At 39.7% G+C, this 16,359-nt stretch overlaps 1 protein-coding gene across 2 annotated transcripts in view; it reads left to right on the forward strand.

Moving 5' to 3' along the window:
* LOC120568416 (piezo-type mechanosensitive ion channel component 2) overlaps positions 1 to 16,359 on the forward strand; it is an 84,749-nt gene that overhangs the window by 34,985 nt on the left and 33,405 nt on the right. For both annotated transcript variants that reach the window (XM_039815932.1, XM_039815931.1), the window contains 8 exons: positions 1,769 to 1,950; positions 3,027 to 3,257; positions 3,884 to 4,004; positions 5,087 to 5,280; positions 5,825 to 5,973; positions 9,573 to 9,743; positions 13,183 to 13,451; positions 15,051 to 15,211. In XM_039815932.1, coding sequence (XP_039671866.1) covers positions 1,769 to 1,950; positions 3,027 to 3,257; positions 3,884 to 4,004; positions 5,087 to 5,280; positions 5,825 to 5,973; positions 9,573 to 9,743; positions 13,183 to 13,451; positions 15,051 to 15,211 — 1,478 coding nt within the window. The remainder of the gene's footprint in view (positions 1 to 1,768; positions 1,951 to 3,026; positions 3,258 to 3,883; positions 4,005 to 5,086; positions 5,281 to 5,824; positions 5,974 to 9,572; positions 9,744 to 13,182; positions 13,452 to 15,050; positions 15,212 to 16,359) is intronic.

Raw genomic sequence — 16,359 nt, forward strand, 5'->3', positions numbered from 1 at the left:
CCGTGAAAAGATAAAACTGAAAGACATGAAAATGGAGTGGAACTTGTAGAAAAAATTACTATAAAACCACCGCTTTCTCTGTATCCTAGGTTACAGAAGGTGTATAAATTAAGCAGTTTTATGTTGCTTTTGTGTTCAAGTGTTTGTTATAATCATGTTTAGAAACTTTTAGCAGTTTTTCCTAGTTTATGGAAGGGTGACATAAAGCTTTATAGAATAAGATACAGAGTATAGAAAAACAAACGACAACAAACATTTTGAAGATTTATAATCTGGCTCTATTATCTTTTTGTTCTATTCTGACATTCATGGTGTATTTAAAAATAACTGTCAGAAATCATTGAATTTGTCGGCCATAGGCACAGATCATTCCTCTGTTTTGATGGTAAAACATTTAGGGCCTGATTTACTAACACTAGCGCAGTTTGCGCTGCGTCCGTTTATGCGAGTTCGGTAATAGCGCACGCTATGCTTCCACAGTTTGCGTAGTATTTATCAACCCTGACACCCATCAGGCAATCAGCGTCTTTCTCCGCCCACTATACCGTAAATTGCGCTGTAGCAAAGCGGTACTTGTGCTATGATATGGCTGAGTGCAGACTGCGATATTCCCACTGCTGATGCTATGACTGTTTGAAATCATCCTGATGCCAATATTTGTAATGTAGGGAGGAGTTTAACAACTGCTGGAATGGGATGTGAACGCTGAGTGGGAGATTCAATTTCATCTTTGATTTCTTCCAGTAACTCTAATATTGCATGGCTGCTTGATCTGTAACGCTAAATGATGTTGTGTTCACTGACAAAGTGTGATTCTTGTGTTAAAAATATTTTCAGCCTCGCCTATGTCTTCGTCTTGCTCAAATCACTGTTGCCATTTCACCAGCGGCATAAAAGTCTACGAGGAAACTCGACTGCGGCTGGTTTAAAGAGGCGGAGAATTTCCCCGGCAGAATAGAGGCGCGCTCTTACTGACAGTCTTTGTAAATACCACGGAATATATAATTAGGTGCACTTTGCGCTTATCCTCCCACCTTTTTGGGTGGAACTCCCACTTTCCCCACGACCCTCCCACGAACGCATATTGAAAGCGCAACTTGTCTCTTCTCGCTCATGTGGCAGACAATCTGCGATTTTACCCAAGTGCGCCCTGTTTGTAAATAGCCCGCATCGGTTACGTCCGTCTTTGCGACCAATTAGCGCCTGGAAACAGGCGCAAACGGCTTGATAAATCTAGCCCTCTCTATCTTTGTACTTTTAGTTTGCACTTTGTCGCCACTGAATTCACAAAATTGTCTTAAAGGGGCACTTCACTGATTTTACGTGTCACAGTCAATTTACTAGTCATGGGGGGCACTCAACAGCTTGTGAATCAGCAGTTTGATGTCTTCTGTTACCTTAAGAGCTTTGTAAAGTTGGTTTTGGTCTTGGAGACTACACACTTTTCTAGCCATGCTTGCGGCATTGTTCACGGGATGGCAATGTCTGTCTGCCAAACATTTTGTACATACATTTGTTGTCCATGAAAATGAATCCTTTTACCATAATCTGGTGTAAAAGTCGGGATATTTTGACCTCTGCTGCACAGATTTTGACTATTCTTTCCTAAATGTGTCTTATTTTTAGTGTTGAGCTTCTATAAATGCGTCGCCTACTATATAAAAGCTCAACACTAAATCACCGCGGTGCCTCACTTAACTCCATAAGTCCACAGGGTAACCATAACTATTCTCACTAACAGTGAGTTGTGTTTTATGTGTCCTACCAGAGAAGAAGGAAGAGTGTGTGTATGAAGTGTGTTTGCCCCTGGAGGATTCGGAATGGGAGGCAGGAGAGGAAAAGTCTGAGGGAGAAGATGATGGGATGAAGAAAAGAGGAGTCAGTGCGATGGTCAAAATCTTTCACTTCATCATGAAACAGAGCTACATCTGTGCTCTAATAGCCATGATGGTGAGTAATGCAGCCCGCACATGTTGTAACCTAGGAGATAAAGAAGCTGGCTTTTGCTGCATTTTTGTGGTGTTTTTGGATGTCAGAAAGGAAAACATCCAAAATCCCTTTTTTTGTGAATTTAAAATTGACGTATAGTTGGCTATGTTAGTGTGAATGTAATTCATAATAAAATCTCCCAAAACGCATTCTACCGTTGCAATGAAGATGTAATGGTTGTTTTCCAGATTGCGGTTTTTATTTATAGTTTAATTTGACATGACATGAACACAACATTATTACTACAAAGTAACATGTTCAAACATTTATTTTAAGTATAGTAACACTGTTTACATTTGTACATAGCTACACAAAACTAATATGGAATGAAGACAAATTTAACAGCTAGCCGTAATGTCTTAATTATGGAAAGAACTAATAAATAGTTGTTTTAATTATAGGAAAAGTACTGACAAAGTTCTGAGACAGTTATTTTAGAGTTTAATATACAATATAATCAATTAATCAAATTTAGAATTTCTCTTTTGTATCAAAAGTAATCAAGGTGATACTTATTTGTCCATCCATGGTTGCAGTGTAAATAGCTAACTCTCTGACTAAATTGGTTTCACTCAAAGCATGATGGGAATTGTACTGTGAACACTCACAACATTTACACACAAAAAAACAATAGGACTGAATGAATCCATTAAATGTAGCTTTGTTGTAGACAACACATTCTCCTCGGTCTGTTCATATACACATGTATGTACTGTGCAATGCAAACCTGTTGAGATATTGGCAAGAAACCAAAACTATTGTATTCAACTTTATTATATCTATCAAAATTGCCCTACCGAACATTAAAGTACCACACACATGCCAAATATTACCATTTCTGAGTAGTCAACTTATGCTGAAATATATGACATGTCCAGCTATGTTATGAGTCATGTTGTGCCTCTATGAAAACTGTGCAAACACAGCCAAGGATCAGCCCACAAATCTTTGTATTTCCCCTTCATTAGTCCTTCATCAACAGCAGAGTTTCAGCATTTGTTTTAAATCTCCTGTGATTTTTTTTTTTTTTTCTTCAGGCATGGAGCATCACATACGTCAGCTGGCTGACATTTGTCTTCCTCATCTGGTCTTGCATTCTGTGGATGGTGAGGGACCGGAGGCGTTACGCAATGCTGTCTTCTCCCTTCATGGTGGCCTACGGCAACCTGCTGATAGTTCTGCAGTACATTTTCACTTTTGAGAAAATGGAAGGAGATCCAGAGTTTTTTCCCATGAATGAAAACCATTTCCACTCACTTTCATCCAAGGTTTGGGAGACAAAGAATTTTCTTGATTTTGACATTGCCCTGTGTACTATGAATACATGCAATCATTTAAACTGACCTTTAGATTGAGGGGCAACCTGCGATCTGAAAACACAAATGTTATTTAATAATGTAGGAGATGTACTCTGTATGCAGCTAATGGAATAAACTGTTAAACTGTCTCACTCTAATAGTCAATTAATTAAATAGAGGACAGTCACAAATGAACTCCTGAAGGAGAAGGTCAGGTTTGCAATGTTTTAAAATGGCTCAAAGCCCTAATTGTGTTTAGAAAAAGATTGTATATGCCAGTCGGTCGCCACAAACTTGCAGTGGTGTGTTTATTAACACTCAAACAGTTTTATTAAACAGTACATGTGACAGGATGCAATTATATTTCACACCTGGGTCATACTGTATTTTTAAATACAAATCATATATTCATTCATATCAAATGAATCCAACCCAAGTTTAGGAACTCAATTCTGATTTATGTATATCTCCTGATGTGGTTTTTACCACCCATATTGTACTCTCAGCAAGTTAAAAAATGCAAAAGATGTATTAGTTAATCTTTTCTTTTCTTGCCAGTCATCTGTTTGACAAAACATTTTATTCATTTTGTGTAGGTCCTGTGTCTGCTGAGCTTCTGGCTGCTGCTGAGACAAACACTTACAGAGAGACAGGAAAAACAAAAAGAAGACAGTGCTGGTCTCTCCGATGTTCATGTGGAGGATCAGAAGAAGAAGGGTAAGCCCTGGGCTGGACTCCTATTATATTTATATTGTACTAGAAATAATATATAAACATAATATAGGTTACAGTATAAGCTGCTACAGTAACACCATCCGTACTGTACGTGTGAAGAGATACTAACAAATGATCATTTGCAAGTATTTGAACCAACAAATTGGTGAAATTATGAGAGTGGCTGGTGATCAACATTTGTAGATGGTGGATACAAAAGATTGAGGTTTCTTACCTTCATCTTTAACCTGAGTTTGTTCACACTGCACACATTATACTCTGTTCTGCAGTATGATCCAGATTTCTACCTTTCCTGTTTATGAAGGCTAAAGGTCTAACTATCACTCCAAGATCAGATAAGACTTATCGGTATTTCTTTCAAAACCAATTAAGTTGTTCATTCATATTCTACCAGGCAGTCTACACATTTTTACCTTCCACTATTTTCCCAAAAATGTAAATTTTCATTGAGATATACAGGCACTATTTTGTGAAGGTCAAATTTACTTTTAAAAACTTTGGAAACATTTTACTTTCACCCATCTGTTTAGCAATTATAAGCAGTATATAAATATTTAACAGGGAATATATAAACAGATAATGAATGTATGAATATAGTAAAACATAGTTATAATAATATATGTCTTCATAGGAGAAGTTATAATTATTGACAAACTGTACATTAATAAACACTTGAAAATGTCCTTGTATGTGCTTACTGTACAACTTTGTTATAGTGTTATGAATCATCTATTAAATGTTTATCTACTGCTTTCCAAACAGGGTGGATCAAAGTCAGGCAAAACCTTTAAGAGAAATTACTTTAAAAATAATGTAACTATACTGCTATCCGTTCTTAGTTAAAATGAAAGTCATTTGTTCATCTCTTGTTCTCAGTTTTTTGGAAAGGTCTTTCTAAACACCTTCAGATTAGGACTGTACTTCACCTGCAGAGGTTTTTTACTATACGTATGTATGTCTATGTAGGTTAGTTAGGAAGGTCTGTTGACTGATCAACTCATAGTTCGCTGAAAAGTTTTAGTCCGTTAGCACAGAGATTTCTGCTTCACTGCTGTGTTTTATAGAGGAAGAGGACTCTGAGGAGGGAGGGGAGCAGGACATCATGCAGGTTCTGGGCAACATGGTCATAGCTCTGCTAGTCAAATACTGGATCTACATCTGTGGTGGCATGTTCTTCATTGTCAGCTTCGAGGGAACCATCGTCATGTACAAGATCATCTACATGATGATGTTCCTCTCCTGTGTGGCGCTCTACCAGGTAACAAAACACACTGGTGATTCTAAGTGCCTTGTACACATATATAACCACATATTTCCAATGTTTCTCTTACATTTCCACTCTGTTATCTCCAAGGTTAAAAAATCATTTTTCCCACATCCTTTAAATATATTCTGTATCTCTTCTGATACATACACCACTACACACTTCTAGTAGGTCATAAGTGATGATTGAGAGGGATTACTTTTGTATAAGTCTATTCATAGTTTTTTTTAAGGAAAGCACTGCACGTTATTCCTTTAAAGGCTGTTTACTAAGTGGTTCTGCATGTGTGTATTCCAAACTTAGCATATAGGTAGGACACTGTAAAGTTTCCAAGTTTAATTTCCCAAAGACAGAAGGTGCTGACAATTTTAGTATGTCATAAGGTTTGTGTACAGAAGGCTCATAATCCACAGTGTATTCTCGACTGTTTTATAACCAGAAGTAAAAACGGCGCACTCACTCTATATCCAGATGTCCTCTGTGCACTCAGAGAATTCATGACCCCTGAAACACAATTATCACAATTATTCTTATCTAGGTGCACTATGAGTGGTGGCGAAGGATCCTGAAGTACTTCTGGATGTCTGTCGTGATATACACCATGCTGGTCCTCATCCTGGTCTACACCTTCCAGTTTGACCGCTGGTCTAACTTCTGGTCAAAGAAGTGGGGAATGGACAAAAAGGGGTGAGGCTCCCTTAATCACCTACACGAATACTGATAATTTATGGTAATGAAAATGTGCAGCTACATTATGTTGATGAAATTTCAGAGAGTTTAAAATACTAGTTGCTCCGACAGACCAAGTTTACTGATAATGTTTCAAGTCTCTCCCGTGTTCTCAAATGTAAATAAGATAAGATAGATATAATTTTTTTATTGTCCCGAAGGAAATTTGGGGACAAACAGTATCTGCTGTTTAAAGAATTTAACACAACATAGTACATACATACAAACATACATACACATTTCATGGATCCAGGATACTATGCATCCTGATAAAGTTCCCTTGACCTTTGGAAATAAAATAGCCCCACATCATCACATGCCCTTCACCATACCTAGAGATTGGCATGGGGTACTTTCCATAAAATCATCTCTCAATGCAAATCAAACTAGCTATTAGGCTAACTGACCAATATCCATGCCAATCTCTAGGTATGGTGAAGGGTATGTGATGATGTGGGGCTATTTTAATTCCAAAGGCCAAGGGAACTTTATCAGGATGCATAGTATCCTGGATCCATGAAATAACTGGCCTTTAAAAATAAAAATCTGCCTGCCTCTATGGGAATTTAACATAGGGGTGTACTGACTTTTGTTGCCAGCGGTTTAGACATTAATGGCTGTATGTTGAGTTATTTTGAGGGGAAAGCACATTTACACCGTTATATAAGCTGTAAACTTAATACTTTACATTGTAGCAAAGTGTCATTTCTTCAGTGTTGTCCCATTAAAAGATATGAAATATTTACTAAAATGTGAGGGGTGTACTCACTTTTGTGAGATACTGTATGTACATACATACATACATAAATAAATACAGGACACAGACTGTGACATCACTGCATGGACATGCTCATGTTGCATTGTTGTTGCATGCCACTAGCTAACAAAATTGCACACTGCCGTTGTACAACACATCATAATAGTAGTCATAATATGTGAAGTAAGGGTAAGCCGCATTATTAACATGAAATCCTGGTAAAAGAAGAGTAAAAATGTACATGTGTGTGTTTAAGATGAAAGCAGCATTTCAGGGGTTAGGCTGGCTTGCCATTTAGGGCTTTGATGGACAGAGGGACAAATGAGTTCTTAAAGCGGTAGAGTCTGCACCAGGGGACTCTGAAGCATCTGCCTGAAAGGAGAAGCTGGTACTCAGGGTGGAGGACATGGGTGGGGTCTGAAAATATCTTCAGGGCCTGCCTGTTGATAGTATTGTGAAAGACAGAGTGTGGGATGCTGTCTGACTCCCAAGTTTTTCATGGCTCTTTGTGTTAGCCGGGTAATCTGGGCTTTCAGGTATGGTAGCATAGGAGCAACACTTTCTGGTTGACACCGAAGACCCTCAACCTACGAAGAAAGTGTAGCCACTGTTGGACCATTGTGCAGACATTTTCTACCTGAACACTCCATGTCAGTTATGTTGGGTATGCCCAAGTATTTATAAGAGTTGAGCCGGGTTATGGTGTGGTCATGGATAACCACTGGTGTGTGGTCTCCGATGGATTTGGGGTCAAATACCATCTCCTCTGTTTTCTTGACATTGAGGATGAGAAAATGTCTGTCGCACCACAGGACAAAGTTCTGGATCTCAGTTTATACACAGCTGTATCTGATGTGTCAGACATAAAACCCAGGATGGCTGTATCATCGGAAAACTTTATCATATAATTGTTAGTAGTGCTGCATGTGTACAGGGTGAACAGGACTGGTGAACTGACGCACCCCTGGGGGGCGCAATTACTGATGGTCAAGGGTTCAGACAGGGTCTGTTCACCCTGACCTGCTGGGAATGGTTGGTGAGGAATGAGTGGTACCACGCAGTGATGAAGGGTTTGACATTCATCAGCTGGAGTGTATTCAAGAGAACCTGAGGCTGTAGGGTGTTAAAGGCTCTACAAACAACAGTCTAGCATTGACCCTAGGATTCTCCAGGTGTTTAGTCACAGGCACAAACAGGCGCAAACGGCCCCTATAGGGGCTAGATTTATCAAGCCGTTTGCGCCTGTTTCCAGGCGCTAATTGGTCGCAGAGACGGACGTAACCGATGCGGGCTATTTACAAACAGGGCGCACTTGGGTAAAATCGCAGATTGTCTGCCACATGAGCGAGAAGAGACAAGTTGCGCTTTCAATATGCGTTCGTGAGAGGGTCGTGGGGAAAGTGGGAGTTCCACCCAAAAAGGTGGGAGGATAAGCGCAAAGTGCACCTAATTATATATTCCGTGGTATTTACAAAGACTGTCAGTAAGAGGGCGCCTCTATTCTGCTATTAAAAGCAGGTCGAAACCAGCCGCAATCGAGTTTCCTCGTAGACCTTTATGCCGCTGGTGAAATGGCAACAGTAATTTGAGCAAGACGAAGACATAGACAAGACTGAAAATATTTTTAACACAAGAATCACACTTTGTCAGTGAACACAACATCATTTAGCGTTACAGATCAAGCAGCCATGCAATAATTTCATCTTTGATTTCTTCCAGTAACTCTAATTAGAGTTACTGGAAGAAATCAAAGATGAAATTGAATCTCCCACTCAGCGTTCACATCCCATTCCAGCAGTTGTTAAACTCCTCGCTACATTACAAATATTGGCATCAGGATCATTTCAAACAGTCATAGCATCAGCAGCGGGAATATCGCAGTCTGCACTCAGCCATATCATCAGCACAAGTACTGCTTTGCTACAGCGCAATTTACGGTATAGTGGGCGGAGAAAGACGCTGATTGCCTGATGGGTGTCAGGGTTGATAAATACTACGCAAAATGTGGAAGCATCGTGCGCTATTACCGAACTCGCATAAACAGACGCAGCGCAAACTGCGCTAGTGTTAGTAAATTAGGCCATACGTGCACTATACTGTTGATAGCATCATCAGTGCCTCTCTTGTGTGTGTATGCGAACTGGAAGGGATCTAGCTGTGGGCCTACATCCAGCCGTAGTTTGCTCACCATGAGCTTCTCCATTAGAGCATGGATACCCGAACCGAGCCGGGCCGGGTTCGGACAGATATTTAGAAATGATGTTCGGGTTCGGGTCAGGCTCGGTCAAATCAGCGCGATATAAATTTAAAATGTTCAATGCCTTAAGGCATTGAACATTTAAAAAAGCAAATTTAAAAAAGCTTATTATGTAGGTGCTCGTCTGTGTTAATGTGCGCTTGTTGCCCTGTGTGCGCTCATCTGTTGACATTTCTGAATGCCTTCCCTCAGTTGCTTGATAAAAGTGGGCTTTCCACACAAACAAATGTACATGTGTCATTAGTATGAGATTTTAACTGTGTCGGGCTCGGGTCGGGCTCGGTTACTGCTCTGTCGGACACGGGCCGGGCTTGGACAGAAAAATGCGGCCCGATCCGCACTCTGTTCTTTTGAACGTTTTAATCTTTAATTATTCCAAGAATTTTGACTTTACATTGGCCTTCTTTTTTCATCAATCTTCTTTTCACTGAATCAATTTTAAACATTTACACCTGAGAGATTCCTCACTCACCTCAAAAAAAAAAGTAAGCTCAAGTCTCATGTTTTTACTTTCATTCCTCTTTTTTTTTTTCATCTATGCAGCTTGGAGGACCTGGGTCTGAAGTTTGAAGGCTCCATGCTGTTCACCAGGATTTTCATTCCCACTTCCTTCTTGCTGGTGTGTATGCTCCACCTGCACTTTTTCCATGACCGCTTCCTCCAGCTCACCGACCTCCAAGCTGTAGTGGCCAAAGAGGAGAGCACTATCTACAGGTAAGACAAATTATGTTTGTTTTCTTTGGTCCAAACCATGATTGAAAAGCGGATTTTTGTTCTTTTGTATCTGGTTTGTTTAATTTCATACAGCTCAATTACAAACAAGCTGAGTATTTTGAACATGATGGCCCCACAGAGAGGTTGTTCATAGACAACCTGACCTAATTCCAGTCACTCTATTTTTTGCTTAGCAAGATTTATCTGCAATCTTTAGTGTTAAAAATCCTGAGCAATGGGCATTTCAACTTCACCTTCAACGGTGACCTTATGCTGCACAAGCAAGTTTATCTGAAATGTAATTCAATAAACTCATCAAATATTTTTAGAAGAGTCTTTTATGATCCTGTAAATACCTTTTAAAACAGCAGTAAGAGTTGTCAGACAGCTTTCTGGAATTTTCAAAGATCAAAAAATGAAATCTTCCATTTGTATAAAATCTCTAATCACAATAGGGTGCATGGGTAGCTCACCTGGTAGAGCAGGCGCCCATATATAGAGGTTTACTCCTCGACGCAGCGGCCGCGGTTTTGACTCCGACCTGCGGCCCTTTGCTGCATGACATTCTTCATTTAAAGATTGGTTTTGATTTAGGCAAGTTACAACACCTTTTTATCTCAAACTCTGGATAATCACACTTACAAACCCTGTTAAACACCCAATATAACCACTGTTGTTATCGTGCATCTGTCATTGTGTGCCTTTAAGTGCGCTCCATGTTATAGCATTCACATTTTCATAGTCTGTGGTGTGGAGTGTTTAAATTTACGGTCGTATTGTTGTGGATTTTTCATTGTTTTGCTGTCGCTTGCTTAGCTTGTCTCTGCTGCTCTGCTTCTCTCTGTGACCTGCTGCCATTTCTCCTCTGCCACCCTTTTCACACAGCCATGCTAAAGTCAATGGCCGTGTCTATCTGATCATGAATAGGTGGGTATCTGCTCACTTTCTGTGGCATCCCTCACCATCCCAGTTCACCTCCTGAGTCTTAACTCCTTCCTGTTGCAATAAGTCCTTTACCCTGCACTGACTTGTCCCTGTTACCCATTTTTTGCCAATGACAATACATTGATGATCTTCTGAAATCTTACTCCAGGAGTTTAGGTATTTGACTGACCTGAATGGTGTTCATTTTCAGGTTTTGTACATTATTATTTTGCCTGTAGCCTTCTCTTTTTGGGTTCTCTGTTACCTTTTTGGATCTTTAACCCCCTTCCAAACCAAGCCCAGACTTTTCCCCAACAAAACCCTTCTACTCCTCTCCAAGAGTTTCACAAACTGTCAAACAAGCATGTTTGAATCTGAAAGAAGTGTTCTTCCCTTCTAGTATCTTGCCACACACCTACTTCTCTGCACTGAAACCCCAGAAAATTACCCCCTTCCTGAAAAAACTCACCTACCCCAAACCACAGGAGCATTTTGGCCAGTTTTCTTGCATTTTAATAAAACTACAGTACATGGATATGGTGATTGTAAGTGTCAGTTTCAGCCTGCCTCTGTCGGTTTCTCTCCTCAATGTTCATCTTGACTTCTGTGTAACTTTATTGTTCTGAGCAGCATCAAGCAAAACATTACCAGTCAGCAGAGCAAGTAAGTATGACCACTAGATAACAAAATGCTTGCCTTGGTATGCGGCCAGTTCGTGCAAGCCAAACCCAACCTTTGACCTTGCTCCATTGCCTGAGAAGAGTTTAATTAAGAGGTTAATGCCTCCCTTGAGATGCTACCATTATTCTGCTGCAAGAAGAAAAATCCCTCAAACACCAAAAGCAAACAACATACTGTTTTTAAAGAATGCAGAAGGAATGTGCAATGCTTATTGATTACAATGCCTGAGAAAACGCTGGTCTGCTGGTCCCATTCAAACAATTGCATCGGTGCCTTTTGACAATCACCTGGACCATGTGTATGAGTGTGTGTTGTATCTATATACTTATGAGGACAGAATGCCTTAAAAAATATAGGAATGTGAGAAAATCTGATAATATGATAAATTATATCTATATAATTTAAATTATGTATGTGGAATTTTTTCTTGTCCTGATATCATGAAATTGCTGTTCAGCCTTAAGATAAGATTCAAATTGCTTTCCAGTAAGGTTAAAGTTAGGGTTACCTTTTTCACATGGTGACGGCTATGAACCGCAACGTCCCTGGTTAAAGTCAATCTGGGGATCTTTGTTGCATATGTTCTTCCCGCTGTCTATGAAAAAAAGGCTTAAAAAGCTCATCTTAACTTATATACTTAAAAAAAATGTTGGAAGGGTCAGACGTTCATAGACACTTAGGGCCTAATTTACTAACACTAGCGCAGTTTGCGCTGCGTCTGTTTATGCGAGTTCGGTAATAGCGCACGCTATGCTTCCACATTTTGCGTAGTATTTATCAACCCTGACACCCATCAGGCAATCAGCGTCTTTCTCCGCCCACTATACCGTAAATTGCGCCGTAGCAAAGCGGTACTTGTGCTGATGATATGGCTGAGTGCAGACTGCGATATTCCCGCTGCTGATGCTATGACTGTTTGAAATGATCCTGATGCCAATATTTGTAATGTAGGGAGGAGTTTAACAACTGCTGGAATGGGATGTGAACGCTGAGTGGGAGATTCAATTTCATCTTTGATTTCTTCCAGTAACTCTAATATTGCATGGCTGCTTGATCTGTAACGCTTAATGATGTTGTGTTCACTGACAAAGTGTGATTCTTCTGTTAAAAATATTTTCAGTCTCGCCTATGTCTTCGTCTTGCTCAAATTACTGTTGCCATTTCACCAGCGGCATAAAGGTCTACGAGGAAACTCGACTGCGGCTGGTTTAGACCTGCTTTAAAGAGGCGGAGAATTTCCCCCGCAGAATAGAAGCGCGCTCTTACTGACAGTCTTTGTAAATACCACGGAATATATAATTAGGTGCACTTTTGCGCTTATCCTCCCACCTTTTTGGGTGGAACTCCCACTTTCCCCACGACCCTCCCACGAACGCATATTGAAAGCGCAACTTATCTCTTCTCGCTCATGTGGCAGACAATCTGCGATTTTACCCAAGTGCGCGCTGTTTGTAAATAGCCCGCATCGGTAACGTCCGTCTTTGCGACCAATTAGCGCCTGGAAACAGCCGCAAACGGCTTGATAAATCTAGCCCTTAAAGCCATAAAGCCCTTTAAAGTTTTAAGTAGTCCTGAAGTTACTGAAGTTAGAATTTAGAGGCCCATCCCCAACACCAATCATTTGATCGAAAGCTCCAGAATAGTTACTTAATGGACCTGGGGGGTGATATTGTTGTCAACTGTTACTTAGTAGTTCCAAAAATGCTCCTAAAAATAACATCTAGCTGGTAAAAAAATTCCCAAAGTAATTCAAGGTCCTCGTAAGCATAGATATGCAGATGTGTGTGTGAGTCTGCATGCGTCTGTTTGTAATAACTTCTTCACATGTCTTCAGACTGGTGCACCCGGATGGCAGCCTGGCAGACCTCACCATACTCAGTGCCAGCTCGGTGGAGGCAACGCTGTCCAGAGAGGAACAGGAGCCACAGGGGGAGTGGGGGACAGAGAAGGAGAAGGAGCAGGCCCTGGTGGTGGTGATGTATGACACTGACATGACTGCCGAGAAGCCCAGGAGCTTTTCCGACCCGCGGCAGTCCAGCACAGAGGAGAGCCACCACTGCAGTGCGAGGACAGAGCCAGAGCCGAGCACCGAGCAGAGCTCAGGTACTGAGCAGCTGCAACACAGCAGGTCTACAAACTTCAACAAGACACTCAATCGTGTTTGGGCTGCATAACTATTATTTTCATTATCAATTAATGTGGTCAGAATTTTCTTGATTAATCAATTGACCATATATTAAAATCTGCTTCCAAGGTACCGATCTCTAATTCTGAGTAGACAACTTGTAGACAACACATCAGTTTGATACTAACTGTAATGTAAACTTTTATTTACCGCAAAATCTACAGTATTCAACTATATTAGAAACTTGCTATTCTTACCTTCCTCCACTTCAGTTGATCTGGAGGCTGTGTGGCTGATCATGTTGCAGACTTGTACTTCAGCAACTCATGTGTTTTCTTCCAATGTTTATTAAAGCTTACCACACTGCCAGCCATGTTTACTCCTCTCACTGTGTTTGCAACTGAGGTGCACATGAGCTGTCATGTAGTGGCTACAGTCATAAGTGTAGAGACCTTTTCTCTCATATCTCTCTCAGCCTGTCTGCTCAGAAGACATTTGCTGGATACAAACTTTAAAGGCCAAAGCTCTCTTAGAGAAGCTTAGTCTGCTGTCCAAGAAGTATCTGCTGCACTACACTCTCACCAGGCAGCCATTAATCATCCCCAGTAAAGCTGTAAAAAATCTGTTGTATTGCAGATATTTGGGTTCAGTAAGATTTACCTCCAGTTTTCTGTTCTGACACAGAGCGTAGCTCAAGTGCTCACTTTCACCCATTACATCGTCCTGCTAAAGCCAACTAACGCTGCACCATTAGCATATTTATGCAGACGGTCACCCTGGTCTTAAATTAAAATGTTGTTTTATATCCACAGAAAATAAAATAGGTAATAAAACACAACCTTTTATGGCCTCTCAGTTTATAATGAGCTGCAAGCTAGGTTAGCTATATGCCCTCAGAGTTTTCTAATCCAAACAATGAGGCCTCTATTAGAACCTGAGATAATATGGCTTTTGTAAAAACATTAACCCACCACCAAACTGTGGGAGGAGGTTTTATATCCTTTGTGAGAATATAAAACTAAATATTAAGTCTTAATTCTCAGGTAATTAAATCAACAGTTTGGAATTTGCTTGTTAATACAGATTTTAGGCGTGTTTCCATACATCTTGAGATGCTGCATATGGGAAAAAGATTAAATTAACAAACATTTTACAGTTTCAGAATACGTGTGAAACACATGTTTAGCTGTTATGTTGACCCCATAAAATGATAAACATATTGAAATTCCTCTTTCCTTCACTAAAATGCAGACTGTCACACAGATCACCTCATTTGAACCTTTTAACAAGGAAAATCATCAGTTTAATAGTTCAATAGAAGTTATGACACAGGTGATTTAGATATATCAGGCTTTGGCTACACAGATGTGATGTTAAAGAGAGAATCATATCCAGAATCTGCTCCAGTTTGAGTTGGTGTTTGAGACATCTTAGCAAAATACCAGCAGAGGAATTTAAACAGAGGACATACTGCTGTTTTTAAGAGATGAAACCTGGAAACTCTTTATTTTGCACCCCTTCAGTCTTGCTGTTTTTTCCATTTAAATGCTTCTGTTTTTTTATTTTGTCTTTTTCAGATCTGAAGAATAAATGGCACCTGGTGGTCGACCGTCTGACTGTGCTCTTCCTCAAGTTCCTGGAGTATTTTCACAAACTGCAGCTGTTCATCTGGTGGTTACTGGAGATCCACATCATCAAGATTGTGTCCTGCTACATTGTTATGGTCTCTGTCAAAGAGGTATGAATGCTTGAGATTCCACTGAAGAAAAAGAGAGAATAACAAGAATATTTACATATTGTAACAATTGCTCCAGTCATTTTGATGACGTAATGGTAGATAGCAGATAAGAAAGGGGCACCAGAGGAAAGGAGGAGTGGTTCAAGGTAGGTTCACACAGATAAATCTTCAGGGAGGAAAACAGTGAAACAATTAATGATACCAATGAAGTCAGATGAGACAGGCTTGGTTCAGAGTTTTCACAAAATGGAATTTAACAGATTCACAACACACACACTCACTTTCTCTCATTTACTTTTAAAAGACCCAGAAAGACTTGAGAGTGTACGTTTACAATTTTAACTACTGTGTTTCCCTTGTGCTACTCTTACAATTGGGAAACCCAACATAACAAATCAAAATCTTTACGTGTATTATTTGTACGTAGATGTCTTATATTAGTAGTTGCTTATTTCGTTTTTTTTTTGGCACATGCTAGATGTAGTTACCACGTTTAAACAGTAGATGAAGGAATTTTTTTAAGATTCACAGATGTTTAAAGTGGATTTCTTGAGTGTTTTCACATCACCTGGTCAACAAGGTCTTAAATGCTACACTGCCAAGATCTTTTCAGTTTTTTGTAGCATGTAAAATGAATGAGGTCATACATAAATGACTATCATGTCACAATCTTCTATAACTAAGTACATTTAATACAATTCTGAGATGAAGCTATTATAGTAATAATCACAATTACCTACAGTTTTCTTGGTTGATTTTATTGCTTAGACACTATATGAAATAACACTAAGACAACTTAGACCATCTTGAAATAAACCAGGATTGTTTATTTACACTGCAGACTAGCCAGATAGTAGTCTGGGGTTATTTAGAACTTGTAATAGCTGTTACAGTTTCTCAATGGAAACCAAAGTTTTCTTGCTCCCCCTCTGAGGGGTTTTGCCTGGATAAGCTGCTCAGACTTTTAGAGTCTTATTAAAACTCACTTTGATAGAAATAGATTTATGTAATGTAATAATCTTTTCTTTATGGTTCTTGACCTCAAGCTTTATGTGTGAGCTTTTACGTTTTTTTGATTTGCCTCACATTATTCCTTACTTTTTTTTGTTTTACCTGTAGCCTTTAACCGTTGGTGTACTGTTGTAGGA

The sequence above is a fragment of the Perca fluviatilis genome, chromosome 11 (genome assembly GCF_010015445.1).
Source record: "Perca fluviatilis chromosome 11, GENO_Pfluv_1.0, whole genome shotgun sequence".
NCBI lineage: Eukaryota > Metazoa > Chordata > Actinopteri > Perciformes > Percidae > Perca > Perca fluviatilis.